Source organism: Schistocerca serialis, chromosome 8, assembly GCF_023864345.2.
Source record: "Schistocerca serialis cubense isolate TAMUIC-IGC-003099 chromosome 8, iqSchSeri2.2, whole genome shotgun sequence".
Taxonomy (NCBI): Eukaryota; Metazoa; Arthropoda; class Insecta; order Orthoptera; family Acrididae; genus Schistocerca; species Schistocerca serialis.
This window is the reverse complement of record NC_064645.1, coordinates 230,232,054-230,248,238: the sequence shown is the minus strand read 5'-3', so window position 1 is coordinate 230,248,238 and position 16,185 is coordinate 230,232,054. Positions and strand designations below refer to the sequence as shown.

General features: G+C 42.6%; 1 protein-coding gene across 1 annotated transcript in view; it reads right to left on the bottom strand.

Annotated features, from left to right (window-relative positions):
- Positions 1–1,587: 1,587 nt before the first annotated feature.
- LOC126416611 (cuticle protein 7-like) overlaps positions 1,588–16,185 on the bottom strand; it is a 139,872-nt gene continuing 125,274 nt past the window's right edge. The window contains exon 4 of the mRNA XM_050084368.1: positions 1,588–1,901. Coding sequence (XP_049940325.1) covers positions 1,696–1,901 — 206 coding nt within the window. The 3' untranslated portion in view covers positions 1,588–1,695. The remainder of the gene's footprint in view (positions 1,902–16,185) is intronic.

Here is a 16,185-nt window from a genome sequence, read left to right as displayed (position 1 = left end):
CAAGCTAGCCTTCCCTCTAGCAAGGCAAGTTGTACGTGGTAGCCTATTCGCTTGGCGGAATTAGAATGCTAGCAATTCGAGCGCCCTACAACGGAGACCCGCTAGCATAATGGGATGTATTCTGCACGTCAGTAATCACGTGGAACAAGTAATGCACAGTTTCACATCGCTGGGCAAACCAGGATACAAGCAGCGGTCGGTGCCCTTACGGACAATTCCAGTTTCATCGTGCTTAGCGGTTCCGTCACAGAGGAGCATCGATCCGTTCGTTGCAGGAATCGCCACACTCGCCGATGGCAATTCCGACGTGATATGAACAGCCCAGCGACAAGACGTAGCAATGGATGAGAATAAGTCGGGAAGGAGATTTCTCCGATTTGGACTTCATCCCTGAAAGAGACCTGGTACAGACTAGGACAATCTGTGCAACGATCACATGGATGTTGGGTATCTGTGTTAGTGAATAAATCAGTGTTTTTGGCACAATTTGTAATAATTAGGTCTACATCTTAGCTTCCACTGTTTTTTCTCGATGTTCGAGACATTATCGTAAGAAACGTGCAAAAACGTTTCGATTCAAAGTATTTGTTGTCACTGGCAACTACTTTGTCCCATCTTTCGGGCAGAATACCGATCCCGCGGCGTAAGAACTGGGCATCTTTTGTGGAGATCTGTAAAGTGATCCAATTTTACACATGCTCGTATGACTGGAAGTGTTGGTCATCCAGGCCGTGTGCAATTGATCGAACGAGGTGGTAGTCAGAAGGACCAATATCTGAAGAATACGACGTGTCAGGTAGGACTTCCCATTTCTACTTTTCTAAATAAGTTGAGCATTATTATGGCTAGGCTGTAAAATGACCTTTACATTTCAATGGCTGTATGTCTTCGTTTGTCTCTCAGTGCTCCGCTCATACGCAACGCACACTTTAGATAACTATCCCCTGTTACTGTCTGTCGATTTCAGCAGCTTCGACAGTCTTCTCTCTTTCTCCGCCATCCAGTCTTCGACGTCAAAATCACAGTTCTTGAAAAGTTAAAACCATTTTCTGCACGTTCTTTCAGTAATAGTGGTCTCACCGTATGTCTCACCCAGCCGCAGATTTCTTGATGTTAAAGCAGAAACTAAAAACGTACCGGAAATGACGGGAAATTGGCTCGTAAGTTAACATATTCAGTCGAGAATAACTTTATGATGCAATCATAAATCGACTAATATTTTGATGGCGTTATGTTTACAAATGCCTAAGCTTCTGTATGACACTTACGAGCTGCACCACCACCTGCACCACCACTTGCCGCTGTTGCCATTTATTGCAAAACGGCGGCAGCAAAGTTGAAGACTTAATACATCAGTAATTGTAATATTTACGTGTAACTGTCTCTGGTACTCTTTGGAGTAGCGCTCCTGTTCGCACAGACATTTCAGAGGCACTTTGTAGTTTGTTGTCAACGTAGAGAAGTCACATTATCCACATCGAATAGTGCTGAACTTAAGTTACCATAGTAGCTTTTGTGTGATATTTTAATTAGGCCGGAAGCAAATTGGTTACTGTTTAGTTTTACTACAAGAAACTGATACGTACATTAAGTGAAACTCGTTGTTTTTATTTGAGTTTTTAAATAGTTTGCACAATAGGTGACAAGTGATTGGCTACTACGAAGATATGTACAGACAAGACGGGACGGTGCTCCTCAGTACTGGTAGCTGGCGTGTGACGTGGTGACGGCGGTGTGCGAGCTCTTGAGCGGCGCGCCGTGCAGAGCGGCTGGGGGCGCCAGCGCTATCTTAGCGGGGGCGGCGATCACTGCGGGAGCCTTGACGATGACAGCGGCGGGGGCGGCTGGGGGCGGCAGAGGCGCCAACCGCGGCAGGGCGGCGGGCAGCGGCACCAGGCGGCCTGCAACACCACAACAAGCACGGCGGATGTAAGACAAAGGCGCTGTATGAGTACGTTTTCACCTCCTCACGACACAGACGGCCTCTCTACCATATTAGGCTATACAAATGTATGTGTTGATCACAAGTTAAGTTTCAGACTTCCAGCCATCATCAATGCTGCCTACGCTATGTGTTGCTCTGTAACTTTGAATTACGATCGTGGCTGCAAATTCGAAACTGATTGTCAGTTTTAATAAAGTAGCATGTGATCAAGGCATAGCAAGGGATAGACCTAAGAGGGGCGTTCAAAAGAAACAGTACGAAACAGAACCATGGGTGTAAGTGATGTCTTTGTTAAAAAGTAATTCCCAGAGGCTTCAGCATAACTATCTCAACGTTTTCACAAGTCGAAGGATTTCCTGATCCCAGAATTCCCATGGCTGTGACGGGAGCCGTCCTCCAATGTATCCTTCAGTTTGTCGTCGTCGAGTTGAAGCGTTTCCCCTTCCTATGTTATTTTAGCGGTCCAGACACTTCGTAGTCGAAGGGCGACATGTCCAGGCTGTAAGGCTCAAGCAGCTTGCGCTTTAACTTGGCCATTACACTTTGTATGACCACGGAGACGAATGGACGCGCGTTATCGTGAAACAGAGTCACCCCTCCGCGAGCAGCCCAGACCGTCTGATCCTGAAGGTCTTGAGTAGACTACGGAGTACCCCACAGCACACGTAACTGTTAATGGTTCTTCCTTGATATAGCATTTCAATGAGTATCGGATCTCTGACGTCGAAAAAGGCCTTGACTGCTGAAGGCATAGCTTTGATTTTTACTGATGTAGGTGACGACACTACAGCCACTTGCCTCGATGTCTCAATATTATATCCCAAAGAAGCATATACAAAATTCAACTGGATTGGCTGTTACAACGTTTCGTATCTTTTCATTTGAACATCCTTTATATATTTAATCTAATACGAAGTAACCACCGAAACTCTCAGCAAACACAACGAATCTAATAAAAAGGCGCTGAATAATGTCACTACAAACCGGAGCAGGGACGGCAAAACACTACCAGTGAAGGTCCAATTTCTCCCTCTACCTCCATTACACTATCTGGTGTACTGCCCTTTCCTAATTTTAAGGACTGTAGAGTGATTCATCTAAGCGTAAACTATTGACCTTATAGATTTCCTGAATCTTTTAAGTTAGCTTAATTTTTTTTTTCACTGTACTAAATTCTGAAAAAAATCGTCGTTAAATGACATATATTCCTTTCCTTCAGATTTAAAGGGTTAAATGGGTTAAATGGCTCTGAACACTATGGGACTTAACTTCTGAGGTCATCAGTCCCCTAGAACTTAGAACTACTTAAACCCAACTAACCTAAAGACATCACACACATCCATGCCCGAGGCAGGATTCGAACCTGGGACCGTAGCGGTCACGCGGTTCCAGACTGTATCGCCAACAACCGCTCGGCCACCCCGGCCGGCTCAGATTTATTATTTGCAGAGGTGTCATATCGGAAATTTGATAAAACAGAAATTGGTTTCATGTTCAAAACAGATAAGTCTTTAGTTCCAAACACTGTATTTACTCTGAAACTAGTAACTATGCTTTGAAGAGTGAAACGCCACCGAATTCAAATGGCTCTGAGCACTATGGGACTTAACATCTTAGGTCATCAGTCCCCTAGAACTTAGAACTACTTAAACCTAACTAACCTAAGGACATCACACACATCCATGCCCGAGGCAGGATTCGAACCTGCGACCGTAGCAGTCCCGCGGTTCCGGACTGCAGCGCCAGAACCGCACGGCCACCGCGGCCGGCGCCACCGAATTGATCTCATTTAGAACCATGAATCTAGCGCCCAAAATCACTATGAATCCATTTGAAAAAGGGGGTTGATATCGACGGGTGAGCAGTGTGTACGTTAGTAGCGATACCTGCTGCTCATTGCACAGCGATAGGTTCACCAGCATCCCGCCAGGGGCAGGACAGGCACTCTGCCGTGCGGATTTAGCCACACGCATGTTCTATCCTAAGGATTCGTTTGCTGCTGTTCAGCGTAGTAACTAGGACTGTTCACCATGGACGGAAGTTCGGTTCGTCATGTTATGGATGAAGATCCTACGATACTCAAAAATTATTGTTTCTCTCTTCTTTTGTGATCCCGAGTTTGCGTCTTCACAGTCGACATGGTTCTAATTTTTCTTGCTTCCCTGTGTGGATGCCTAGCTGCCAATATTTCCTATACATTGAAGGACCGGATTATGAAGAAACAATGAGCTCCTTTTCTCACATGGCTAAATGTAGTGACAATTAATTCGTAAACGGCGCAACATAAAGAATTTTTTCTTAACGGTTATTTCTCAGTGTAGCCTATTCCGAAACACCATTAAAAGATTTTCAGACTGTTTCTGACCACCCTGTTCATCTACACTGGGCAGTAATGGTCCTCCAGCACTCTGTTAGTGTACATCGGAAGTTCATTTTACAAGCTTTTTTAGAAACTCTTTAACCCAGTCAAACAGTCTGCAGGCTTTTGTGGCCGTTGTTACTGAAGTTAAAATATTCTAGGCTGTTAGACAGCATCATATTTCTTCTAAACGGTAGACGTTCCGACCCCTCTGCTGGGATCATCTTCAGGATCTTGTTGTGTCCACTGTAGATTAAGTGCACATTGAGTGCTCAATCTATTGTGGACACAATAAAATCCTGAAGACGGTTCCAGCAGAGTGGTAGAAACGTTGATCGCTTAGAAGAAATATGAAGCGGTCTAACAACGCAGAATACTTTAACTTCACTGGTTCGATATTATCTAAGATACGACTTCGTTCATTAGGTGACAGTACATCTCAGCTACTACGACTACACCGGAGTTGTGCTCACCAGGCAGGGGAGCGGGCGCGGCGACCCTGGCGGGCGCGGGAGGCGGTGGTGCGCCGCCGGAGCGGGAGACGACGGCGTTGAAGCCGGCGCCGGGCGCGGCCGAGTACTGCACGGTGCGGACGGCGCCGTCCGGCTCGACGACGCTGTAGCTGCCCTGCACGGCGTCGCCGCTGCGGCTCTCCTGCTGCTGCTTGGCGTCGCCCGTCAGCGCGTCGCTCACGCTGTAGCTGAAGCTGTACTGCGGGTTCGGGTCGTAGTCTGCGTCAGCCCTGGCCGCCAGCGCTCCTGTCGGCAATGGGTGCCGTTACGCCAGACTACTCACTGCGCTTGCCGGTCGTACATTAGACTTGTTGTTACTGCCGCAGTGCCCGCTGATCAGCAGGCCACAAAAATAACTATTATGTAGCTATGGTGTCTGTTCTTTCGCATATGCATGTCCGAAAGAATAAATACCTCACCTTATAATATCTACGCCTGACAGCGTAAGAATTTCTCAACGCAATTGCACAATAATGTCCGACCTCTCGAGGGAGTTTAGTAGGATTGCGAGCGAAGAGGAATAATGGAAAGAGACACTATGCTGTACTGTGCGCCATATGGAGATTTGATGGTTCAAATGGCTCTGAGCACTATGGGACTTAACATCTAAGGTCATCAGTCCCCTAGAACTTAGAACTACTTAAACCTAACTAACCTAAGGACAGCACACAACACCCAGCCATCACGAGGCAGAGAAAATCCCTGACCCCGCCGGGAATCGAACCCGGGAACCCGGGCGTGGGAAGCGAGAACGCTACCGCACGACCACGAGATGCGGGCATGGAGATTTGGATCAGACGGGAGACGTCCTCGGACAGACGAAACGGTGGAAGGGACCGCTCACGTAAAGTAAGAAATCCGAGCTCGAGTCCGTGTCTGGCACAAATCTTCATCTTTCACCCTTAAGTTTTTTCAATGCCCCAAAGCAGCAAAAGTCGGAAATTTTTGTCATCAAATACAAATAAGTAATAATTATTACAAGGAAGGAGGAAGATGAGGCCGAGACGTATCTTCCTATAATTGTGCACTTTGTACACCGTCTGACAAAAGTAGTGATGCAATCAAAAAGGGAGGAGGAAACATATTGCTACTGCATGGGTTGAGAGGGCATGTGATGTTATTTCAGTCATTATAGAATCGAACGTAGTTTGAAAATAACTTGGCAGTATGAGGCCCGCTCATTAGTATTTACCGTGTCTGTCATCTTGATGCACGTTCTGATTCGCAGGTGAAGGCTTTCATAAAGCCGTTGTAAGCGCTGCCGGGGCGAAACCATAATTACAGGAGCTGACTAAATAAACTTTTTGAAAGAGAAGGCGAGCAAGACTGCATTACAAATTTCTTTCGAAAAATCAAAATTCATAACGATCATTAAAAAGCTCGTAAAATTCCCACGCACAAGATATGTTACTACAAGCCGAGTGGCTAAAAATGAGTGATGGGGAAATAATTCACCGAAACGCTCTAGATAAACAAGATAAAAAAAATAGATCCCATAAAAATGTAAATGGCTTATCGATTAACGAAGGATACTTATAATGAAAAGCACTCTCAGTAAAGACAAATATAGAATACTAAACAACATGAACAACACTCACTTTATGAAGTGGAACGTTTAATCCTCAGAAAAAAAGGGAGAACCAGTAGAAGCGCAGAAAAAGGAAAGGAAGATATTTCAGTAAATCTCATTCACTCGGGAAAATGAAACTATCATTTTACGGTCATTTTGTTCGAAGAAACTGGGAAAGAATGACTAAAAAAATATTCGACCATTTCGACAAAAACCCAAGAACAGAAATGAACTGATCCAGGTATATCAAACAGGGAGTAGCAAAAAATTAGTTACGAAAGAAGAAATTCTAGACACGCCAACTTTCCTAAAAAAAGTTATGAAGTTTGGGGGTTTGCCCGGAAATTTCAGTTACCATATCAGTGTGTAGACAGGCGAGAGAGGAAAGGAACCAGTGAAAGAAGACAAAAATCATACGAAGTTACTTCACGTACTCAATAGATGCAATAGATGACCGAAATCGAAAAAAAAAAGAAAGAAGGCGAAGTGAACTGCAAAAGTAAACGTTACTTAATTCGAATGTTGTGTTGGACTTGGGAAAAGAAACTCAATATATTTGAAATGTATTAATTAAGGTTTCCTTCAGAGTTGCATATAATATTTTCATTACTGACTAGTTTCGACATTCTCGACAGTTCTCGATCCATTACCTCAGTTTCTAATGTTTTACTGTTCACATTAGGGGCCCCATTCATTTATCAATGTCCTATCAGTCACAAAACAGAAACCACAGTGAAAATCCGATGAAGCTTTGCGCAGATGTGTTGGACAATGCCTCTAGTATGTTAGTCGATCGCATCACTTCACTCTTTTCAGTTCTGAGAGCACACTGAGCACGTAAGAATGCCTAGAAACAGTGTCTCCCACCGAGTATGACGCCTGATGAGATATTTCGCCTGACTTCAAGCAGCCCACATAACGTGACTGTCATGCATTTCCTTCTTCATGACGAATCTCGACAGCACGCTGCAGGGGTAACGAAGACGCTCCTGCGGCGTTTTCGATGGGAAGTGTTTGATCACCCACCACACAGCACGGACTTGGCTCTCTTTGATTTTCATCTCCAACCTCATGAACGGCTGGCTATGAAGACGCCGGTGCAAGCAACGAGTAGCATAGAGAATTTGCGGATAGCACAGGCGGCTGCCTTCTACGATTCTACGACGAGGATAATGGAAAGTTGAACTACGGTGAGACAAATGACGGCACTGTGACTGTGCGGCAGATTAGCTGGAAGATGTTGCTGTCTGTTGCAAATAAAACATGTCTATTTTCACTGTGGTTTCCATTTTATGACACATATGCACTGACATCAGATTAATATAAGAAATATTATTTGACTGTATTACGATTATTTTGGTAGACTAAAAATTCGATAGGCATCTTTAGTTGTTTATACTCGTAAATAAAAATTTTGTGTGTAATCAAACAAAGATGCCTATCAAACTTCGAATGTACCAAGACAATCGTAATACGGTCAAATAGCATCTGTTATATTCATCTGATATGTAAACATATGTACTACTTTCAGTGAAACATTAATCAATAAATTACAAAAAAAACTTCGTTGTATGAATTGTGGAGCTTGCAGACGAGTGCTGCTGCCTTACCTGGAAGCGCCGGGGCCGCGTGGACAGCGGGAGCCGCCGAGTAGGAGACGGCCGGGGAGCCGAGGAAGCCCGCGCTGGCCACGCCCACCGCCACACATACGCACAGCAGCACCACCTGTGGGAAACACAGCTTCTATCACTATGTGAACAACGCACAGCTCTCACTCGTCACTGTCGTCTATACGTGGTGTTTCGAGTCCAGCACAAGCCCTGTCTGCGACGTTGTGGGCGCACAAGCACCCCCATAGGCTCCAATCACTGCATGACCCTGCGGCACATTAGCCAGACAGTGCCTCAGGCGGCGCACCGGTTTTAGTCGAGAATAAACTAGATTGTTTAGGAGCATCCCTGGAAAGAAGTCCGGGGAAGTCGTTACTTCATTTTTTTTTAATGAAATCTGTATTCTTGTCTACCAAGGAAATGTTTTGATCTACTGAGTTGTAACCATAGTCATAAGACGTGACTTACAGATTTAATCTCTTCTAAGCATTAAATACAGTGTTTCTGATTAAAGTACCGATCTACTAGTGAATTTAGCTGTTTCACTATATCATACACAATATTGAACAAATAGAGGCTCATTCAGGAAAAAAGTCAAATGTTCTGATTAAGCTTCCCTGAATCCTCCAGTGTCGCAGTCCAGAAAGGTGCGCAGGCGAACCACTGTGGATTTTAGATGACAGAATTTTAGATAATAGGATAGAAATATTGATCGGTTGATGATTCGACAATAAGATGTTAGCGTGCCCCTATTCAGCAACATCTTTATTCTGCTACAAATCTTCATTACTGCCGTGCGATCCGACACGAATTATTATTCATTCGCGGAAATAATCTCTTCTTTATAAACTTCAGTTTCATTAGATGCTTGGAGAAATTCGTTCACTTTTTACAGGTCAAAACAGTTCGCCGGATGGGAACCTGCACGTAGGCTTTCGCTAGCAGTGTGGTACTATCTCCACTGTCGTTGCTCGCTTCACAGATCGTCAGAGAGAGCTTCCTATGGGGGTTTCCCGATTCCTCTAAAACTGCACAGACGCTTCTTCATAACACTGCAAGGAAGGCATAATCGATCTGGCGAGGAATTAGCATCCCTTACAGTGAAAGTGATGTATGTGAGATCGAAGCCTTTACCTTTGACAGATTGTATTTGCAATCGATTCATTTACAATGAACAAAAAATTGAACTTTGTCAGCTCCATTTGATGGACAGAGTGCTATCCAAGCTACGTGACCATATTATCGTGGTAGAGGGTCGGAGTATTTCGAAAGGTGCAAATGGTTCAAATGGCTCTGAGCACTGTGGGACTCAACTTCGGAGGTCATCAGTCCCTAGAACTTAGAACTACTTAAACCTAACTAACCTAAGGACATCACACACATCTATGCCCGAGGCAGGATTCGAACCTGCGACCGTAGCGGTCTCGCGGTTCCAGACTGTAGCGCCTAGAACCGCACGGCCATTCCGGCCGGCATTTCGAAAGGAATGTACAAGGGCAACTCAGAAGGTTATGCATCTTATTTCTTTCTCCAACATTAAGTTGATAACGTATTAATCGCGAATTCTGCGCTCTCCGAAAATCTCCTACTTCAGTAACAGAGTCCACCATCGAGAGATGCCGGCACTGTAAATGTTTATAAACTGGCCGACATTGCCTTACGTTCAACACACCATTCAGCCGTTTAATTTCTTTCTGCGTTAAACCCAGTCGTAATCATAAAGCCTCAAAAATGTGGAGATGCTACGGTGGACGTGAGCAACTTTACACGATGGGTTCATCGCTGTACGGAAGATGAAAGGCAACGACTTCATAGACTTTATACAGCATCTTAACATGTTGACCGAACCGCCCACCACTGCAGCATCAGTCTTCCATCTGTTCGTCCCACTCAAAGAAGCTCATTGGGAGCATCACTTGTAATATGCAGTGATCTTGAAGAATTGTTTGTGTCAGTCGCTGAGTAAGCAGGATCACAATTTTAATCGGAGAGGTATACAAGGTGGAATAAATCTGTGCACAGAGATCGTAATAATACTGAAAAATAACAAATTAATCGTGAATGCTGTAGGTGTTACCCTATGTATATGACATTTGCTCTTCTTGTAAAATAAGATTAAAAATCAGAAGGCATTAGTCACTGACTGATCTTTGCATATCAAGCCTGTGCTAAGTTAGGGCTTTCTGTCAGTCTGCCTTGGGGCTTAGAACATACTCACAGAGGAAAACAAAATTAGGTATCCTATCCAGCACACAAGTTCAATTTGACACACACACACACACACACACACACACACACATATATATATATATATATATATATATATATATATATATATATATATATATAACGCATTTAACTCTAATGCAAAAGTAGAATTCGTTCTCTTAAGATCTGAACTACTCGACTACTCGACAACAAGCGCATCTACACAGGTTCTGTGAGCTAATAACCGAGCTGTACACAGTGAAATAGCAATTACGATCAACTGCTTTGCCGTACAACACGAACACGTTTTCCATATTCAGAATATTTTAATCTGTGATAAAGGTAACTACACTTTCGAAAATAACCCTAACTACAGAAAAAAATCGCTACCTCCCTGATACTTCGATTCGAAATGAGAATGTTATCTGTGAGTATCCACATGTGATGCTGATACTTAATATTTTGAAAACAGCTCACAGTCTGCATAGCTTGATACGTTACACGCGAAGAGAAAGTATACTAATGCCAAACCAGTAGTGTCCATCACATTGTATGAATATTTGTGAGCAATATTGCGAAGAGACACGATGCGGAATTTGTAATAGTGTATGCATATGGAAAGCTTCGACTTGAGCATAGGGTTCTGGCAAATTAATGTGCATATGTAAGGGAAATTGCTTTAAGACGCTAGACAGCAATTCTAGATCATTAGTGTTTGACCACCCCATCATTTACGTGTGAAAGCAGATGTGGCATTCGTATATCAGTATTGACAACACATTGGTACAGACCATAGGGAAGTGTAACTGAAGTATTTGGGTAAGATAAATAGGCCTCCCTGGAAGAAAGAGGAAGTTGTTTCACGGAATCATGTTGGGTAATTTTAGGACACAGACATTCGAGGAAGAGTGTGGAACAATTGTATTACTTGCGTCGTATATCTTGCGGACGGATTATTAGAATACGAAACTACAAAGACGGCCGTTTTCCCTTGCTCAATAAGTATGTTAAATAGGAAAGAGAAATTGCTAATACTGAAACGAAATACCCACCGCTGTGTACTTTGCAGCAGCTTGTGAAGAATTTTTTCAGATGAAGGTTTACAGACTAGAGATGACCCAGTGTAAAGGAACGATACAATTGCCAAGGGCTGACTGAAACTTGCCACGCGATATTTCATTTGAAAAGTAAACTCGTAGTTTCCATGACCGACTTTGTACACACATAAAAATAAAGATGACCCTTTCTCCCCTTGTTTCACACGAAAATGTAATTGGACAGAAAGTGGTTAGTATTAGCTCGAAGTAATTTCCACCAAGCATTGAACAACGACTACGAAATTATTTGCAGGGAGATCCAAAAAGCTGTGCATAACTAAGGGAGCTAATACAGGAGATGAGATACACTAGCATGGAACTAGGAACTTACGTTTTTGGAAGTAATCCTGACCCAGTGAGAGCTATTGGACGTAAGGAAGAACGATATTCGATTCATTTGCGCCTTAAGTTCAGCGCAGAAAACGTAAAGTTCACTCAACAATGTTGTTCAAAATAGTGACCACAACATTCAGTTCAGACATAATATCTGCCGACTGCACGAGGCATGGCACGCACCTCATCAAACGCTGCGTATCTATAAGTGTTCTTCGTAGGGAACTGGTGTCACGTACACGAGGCTTTCGATATGTTCCCCCAAAAGTAGTTGTACGCACACAGAAGCAGTATATTAGCTTCGCTGAACTTGTGGCGCGTGTACATTCATCGTCCTTGTTGTCACTGACGTTCTAAAGCTTTCACTGGCTCATGATTACTTTCAATACCGTAAGTCGCAGTTTGAATGTTATCATACTCGTATTTCGATTTCTCTACAAGTTCCTTTAATTTCTGGGCAACCTTTTGAATTACTCTGTATACAGATCTATGTGTAAATATACTTATCGACGCCTTACAGGTTTTATAAGAAAACATTCTGAATTTTTAGTCTCTGAATTATGCCATGTTACTCTTTTAAGCAGTTATGCAGCAGAATATCACTCAACCGCGTCTATCAAGGAGCAGTTAACAACGTTCCGTACTGGCCAATGGTGAGAAAATTAATGTGTCGCGCCGTTGTTGAAGAAATGGAATCGTAGTTCGCATTAGGTCATCTAGGCCAGCAGCTGAATACGTAAATGTTCGCATGGAGATCCTAACAGGACTTCTGGCTCCTCCATCACCTCCACCCGTCTCCATGTTTTAAGCCCTTGAGCAAAAGGCTCCAAGTACTATAAGCTGAGGACATATTTGGTTAAAGAAGCATCTCCACTGACATGGACTACAAGTCGGAAATAACATCATGTAAACCTTTCAGTACGAAGGTTATGACGACAAAAAACGACATACACATGTCTTAGAATCCTCTGAAAAAAAAAGACAAGATCTGATGGATATACCGACCACATTTTTAAGTTGGTAGCTCTGATGTTGCCGGAGATATGGGTCACTAAAGGCTTAGGTTTACACAGGAATTTGATGAGTTTCTAAGCCAGAAATTTCGTTTGTGGCGCATAACACATTTTTATGAACGTTCTACTCCAGCCGAGGAGACCCCGCTTACTTACGTACGTGTGAAGCACGCAACTTGGAGAAAAGATATCTCAAATATGTACAGCTAATCACTTTTCACAACTGTACACTTATGCACACTCAAAATAGAATGATAGTTACCTAACAGTTGAAAGAAAAACAGCCCTCGGTCACTATTTTTAACGAATTAACAGGGTTTCAATACTGCTGGGAACGTCTTCCTCAGAATTTAAATCAAAGAATGTTCTATAACATGGTCACAGAATTATGAATAAAAACGTATGATACTGAATATAAGTACGGAATCATCGTGAAAGACTGGCAGTACTTATACGTCATTTATAAAATAATAAATATGCCAAAAGGGCATTAGTCAGAAAGATATTCAAGATAAAAAAGCTGTGATGGCGAGCCACTAGGGGCTGCTCGTTACTTGAGCGGTGCAGGTTGCAAACGGACAAAATTTTACAGTTACCTAATGTTTCTAGAGAGAAGTCTTCATTTCATAACTATGGTGACTGCAGTTCAGATTTAGTGAAGAGGAAGATATCCCCTGTACCTTGGCTGTGATCCACAGCACCGTACGGCAGTGAACCAGAGGTTACGGAAAAACCCGAAAAGAAGAGAATCTAGCGATTTAAATGTGATGCTATAGGAGGATGTTGAAAACTAGGTGCACTGATAAGGAATGAAGAGGTTCTCCTCAGAATCGGTGGAGAAGGATCATACGGAAAACGAACTGGGTTACAGAACATGTGTTATGACATCAAGGAATACATTCTATGGTACTACCGGAAGCTGTAGTGAGTAAAAACTATAGGGGATAGTAGATATTGGAGTACATCCGACAAATAATTTAGGATGTAGGATGCAAGTGCTACTCTTGGCGCAAAATAGGAATCCGTGGTAGCCCACGAACATCCAGTCAGTAGACTAATGACTAAAAAAAACTTCGGATAAAAAGTACAAACTTATGCAATTCCCCTAAATCTACATTAAAAGAGTAAATACCATACAGTATCTTTCGATATCATATTATTTGCTTATAAGAACCTGCTCAATCGGAGTGATAGAGTTCAAGTTACAAAGGTGATAAAAAGTGACGTAACCAAGTGTAAGCAGGTGCCTATTTCTCTATGGCTGCTGTGAGATGAGCTGTATCCTACCCTAAAGGCTCTGATATCGAAAACTTATCGCTGAGATCCTACAACAGCGCCTCGCTCACCTGAGAAGCCATGATGCGAGTTCTCTTCAGTTGACCGAGATGGGACTGATAGCTACAGACGATACGCTCGGCGCTTATATAGTGCACCGGAGCCGCTCTGCCCCTCCCACGCGACTGACCACTGCCACCTGTGACCCGAGAGCGCCCGCTCTGGAGCACAGTCTCGCCTTGAGAAATACGCGGAATGACGAAACCCACCCGTCCAGTTTCTGGCAGTGGCATCCGACGCACCTCCAAATCTTCTTTCCCAAGCTGGCCACTGCGCAGTGTTGCGACTTTATATCATTGCCTTCTCATTTATCTTTAATTATGATACAAGACGGAAACTTAATGATTAAAGAGAATGTCATGCCTGCCTCATTTACTGAGAACTTTTTGACAACAAGCCAACATTTACAAACGATAAACCAGTGAAAGACGAAACTTTGCGCCTCGGGCATGGATGTGTTTGATGTCGTTAGGTTAGTTACGTTTAAGTAGTTCTAAGTTCTAGGCGACTGATGATATCAGAAGTTAAGTCGCATAGTGCTCAGAGCCATTTGAACCACTTTTGAACGAAACTTTGCGACAAGCCACATGCTGATGTGTGAAATAAATCATTAATGGTTTAAGACTGGCTGATTAAAGGTAGAGTTAGTCATTTTCCGAAGATTTCATGGTCCCCTTCGGATGTTAATATTCTTTATTTTCAAAAAGACAGTACTGCGTTTTCAGCTTTTAGTCATTTTCAAGTAGAAGACCACAATAATTTTGTGCATTAGCGCATGTCACAATTTTAGAACATCAGACATGTACAGAAGCATGTAATAGCTAAAGACCAAAATTCCAACATTAAATCTTAAGAAAAAATAACTATACCGCAAACACGGAATAATTTTACTACTTCCAAGATCGCTTACATCATTTATTCATACAGATTACAGGTTTCGGCTGTTCTGTGTTTGCATCTTCGAATCTATGTTTACATAATTACACAATCTTCGACTTCAGTACAGTAAGTGATACTATACAATGTATGCCCGTGTTGGTTACGTAGCAGCACTTACTGTATCGATGAAGAAAATTGTGTAATGACGTAAACATTGAAACACGTATGTAAAGCAGCAGCGATGGCGAGGCATTGCAGCGTCTCTGACCAGAGAGTAGGCGCTTGACCGCGCGAGTGTTGCGAGCGGTTCTCAGTCTGTAGCTTTGTTTAGTTGAGTGCAGTACTCTGTCAGTAGTTGTTGCGGGCAGTAGCTCAGTTCAGTTGCGTGCAGTATGTCGGTAATAGCAGTCGAGTGGAGTTGTGTGTGTAAGGAGTCGGGTAGCGTCGACATGGCATTCTGGTCAAGAGGCTAAATGAGGTATATTATTAAATTAAGGTAATCAACAGATAATGTAAAGTTTATTTATTGTAATTAATCTCCAACAAATGCCCCAATAATAATTTTTATTTCAAAAGCATTTTTTCAAAACTTTTATTTTTTATTGAACTAAAGATTTCGTTGCACTTCCCATTTCATTCCACTTCTTTTGAAGAAAAATTTCAGTAAAATCACAGAAAAAAAGGAATATTATTATTTGCAATGCAGTTCCTCCAAGCCGTGCGCTGGAATAAGAGCAGAAATTTGACTACCAGTTACAATGAGGTAAGACTTTAATTCTGATTGTTTTACACAGGGCCAAAGACCGATATTTCGGTTTAATTGAATTAACATTATCGGTGAGATTTTGTTGTCACTGAATTGACTTTAATTTTTTGTGAGGAATTTATATTTGAGTCAGATTGCGGTTCTCATTTTTATTGTCATTAAATTTATTTGCTAGGGAGGTTACGTTTGGCTCCCATTCATTTATTATTTCTGTCATTAAAATTTCAGTGGAGAGGTTACACTTAGCGCAATGTCCATTAGCATTCATAATTAAATATTGTCATATTTCTTTCTTTTAAATTTTTGTGGGGAGGTTACACTTGGCGACACCCAGTCCAGGATCGAATTTCGTTGAGAGTCTTTTGAATAACAGTCAGATATCTGCTCTTATCTGCTTAGATATAATTAGGATTTGGCGCAACGCTTTTACTAATCTTGTGACTTTCTTTCCACAGATCAACGACAATTCGTTTGCTCTATTGTATTTGTGTGTTGCTTTTGCATATGTGCTTAATTGTTTTGTGAATATTTGTGACTATTGTGAAAATGCCGCAAAAG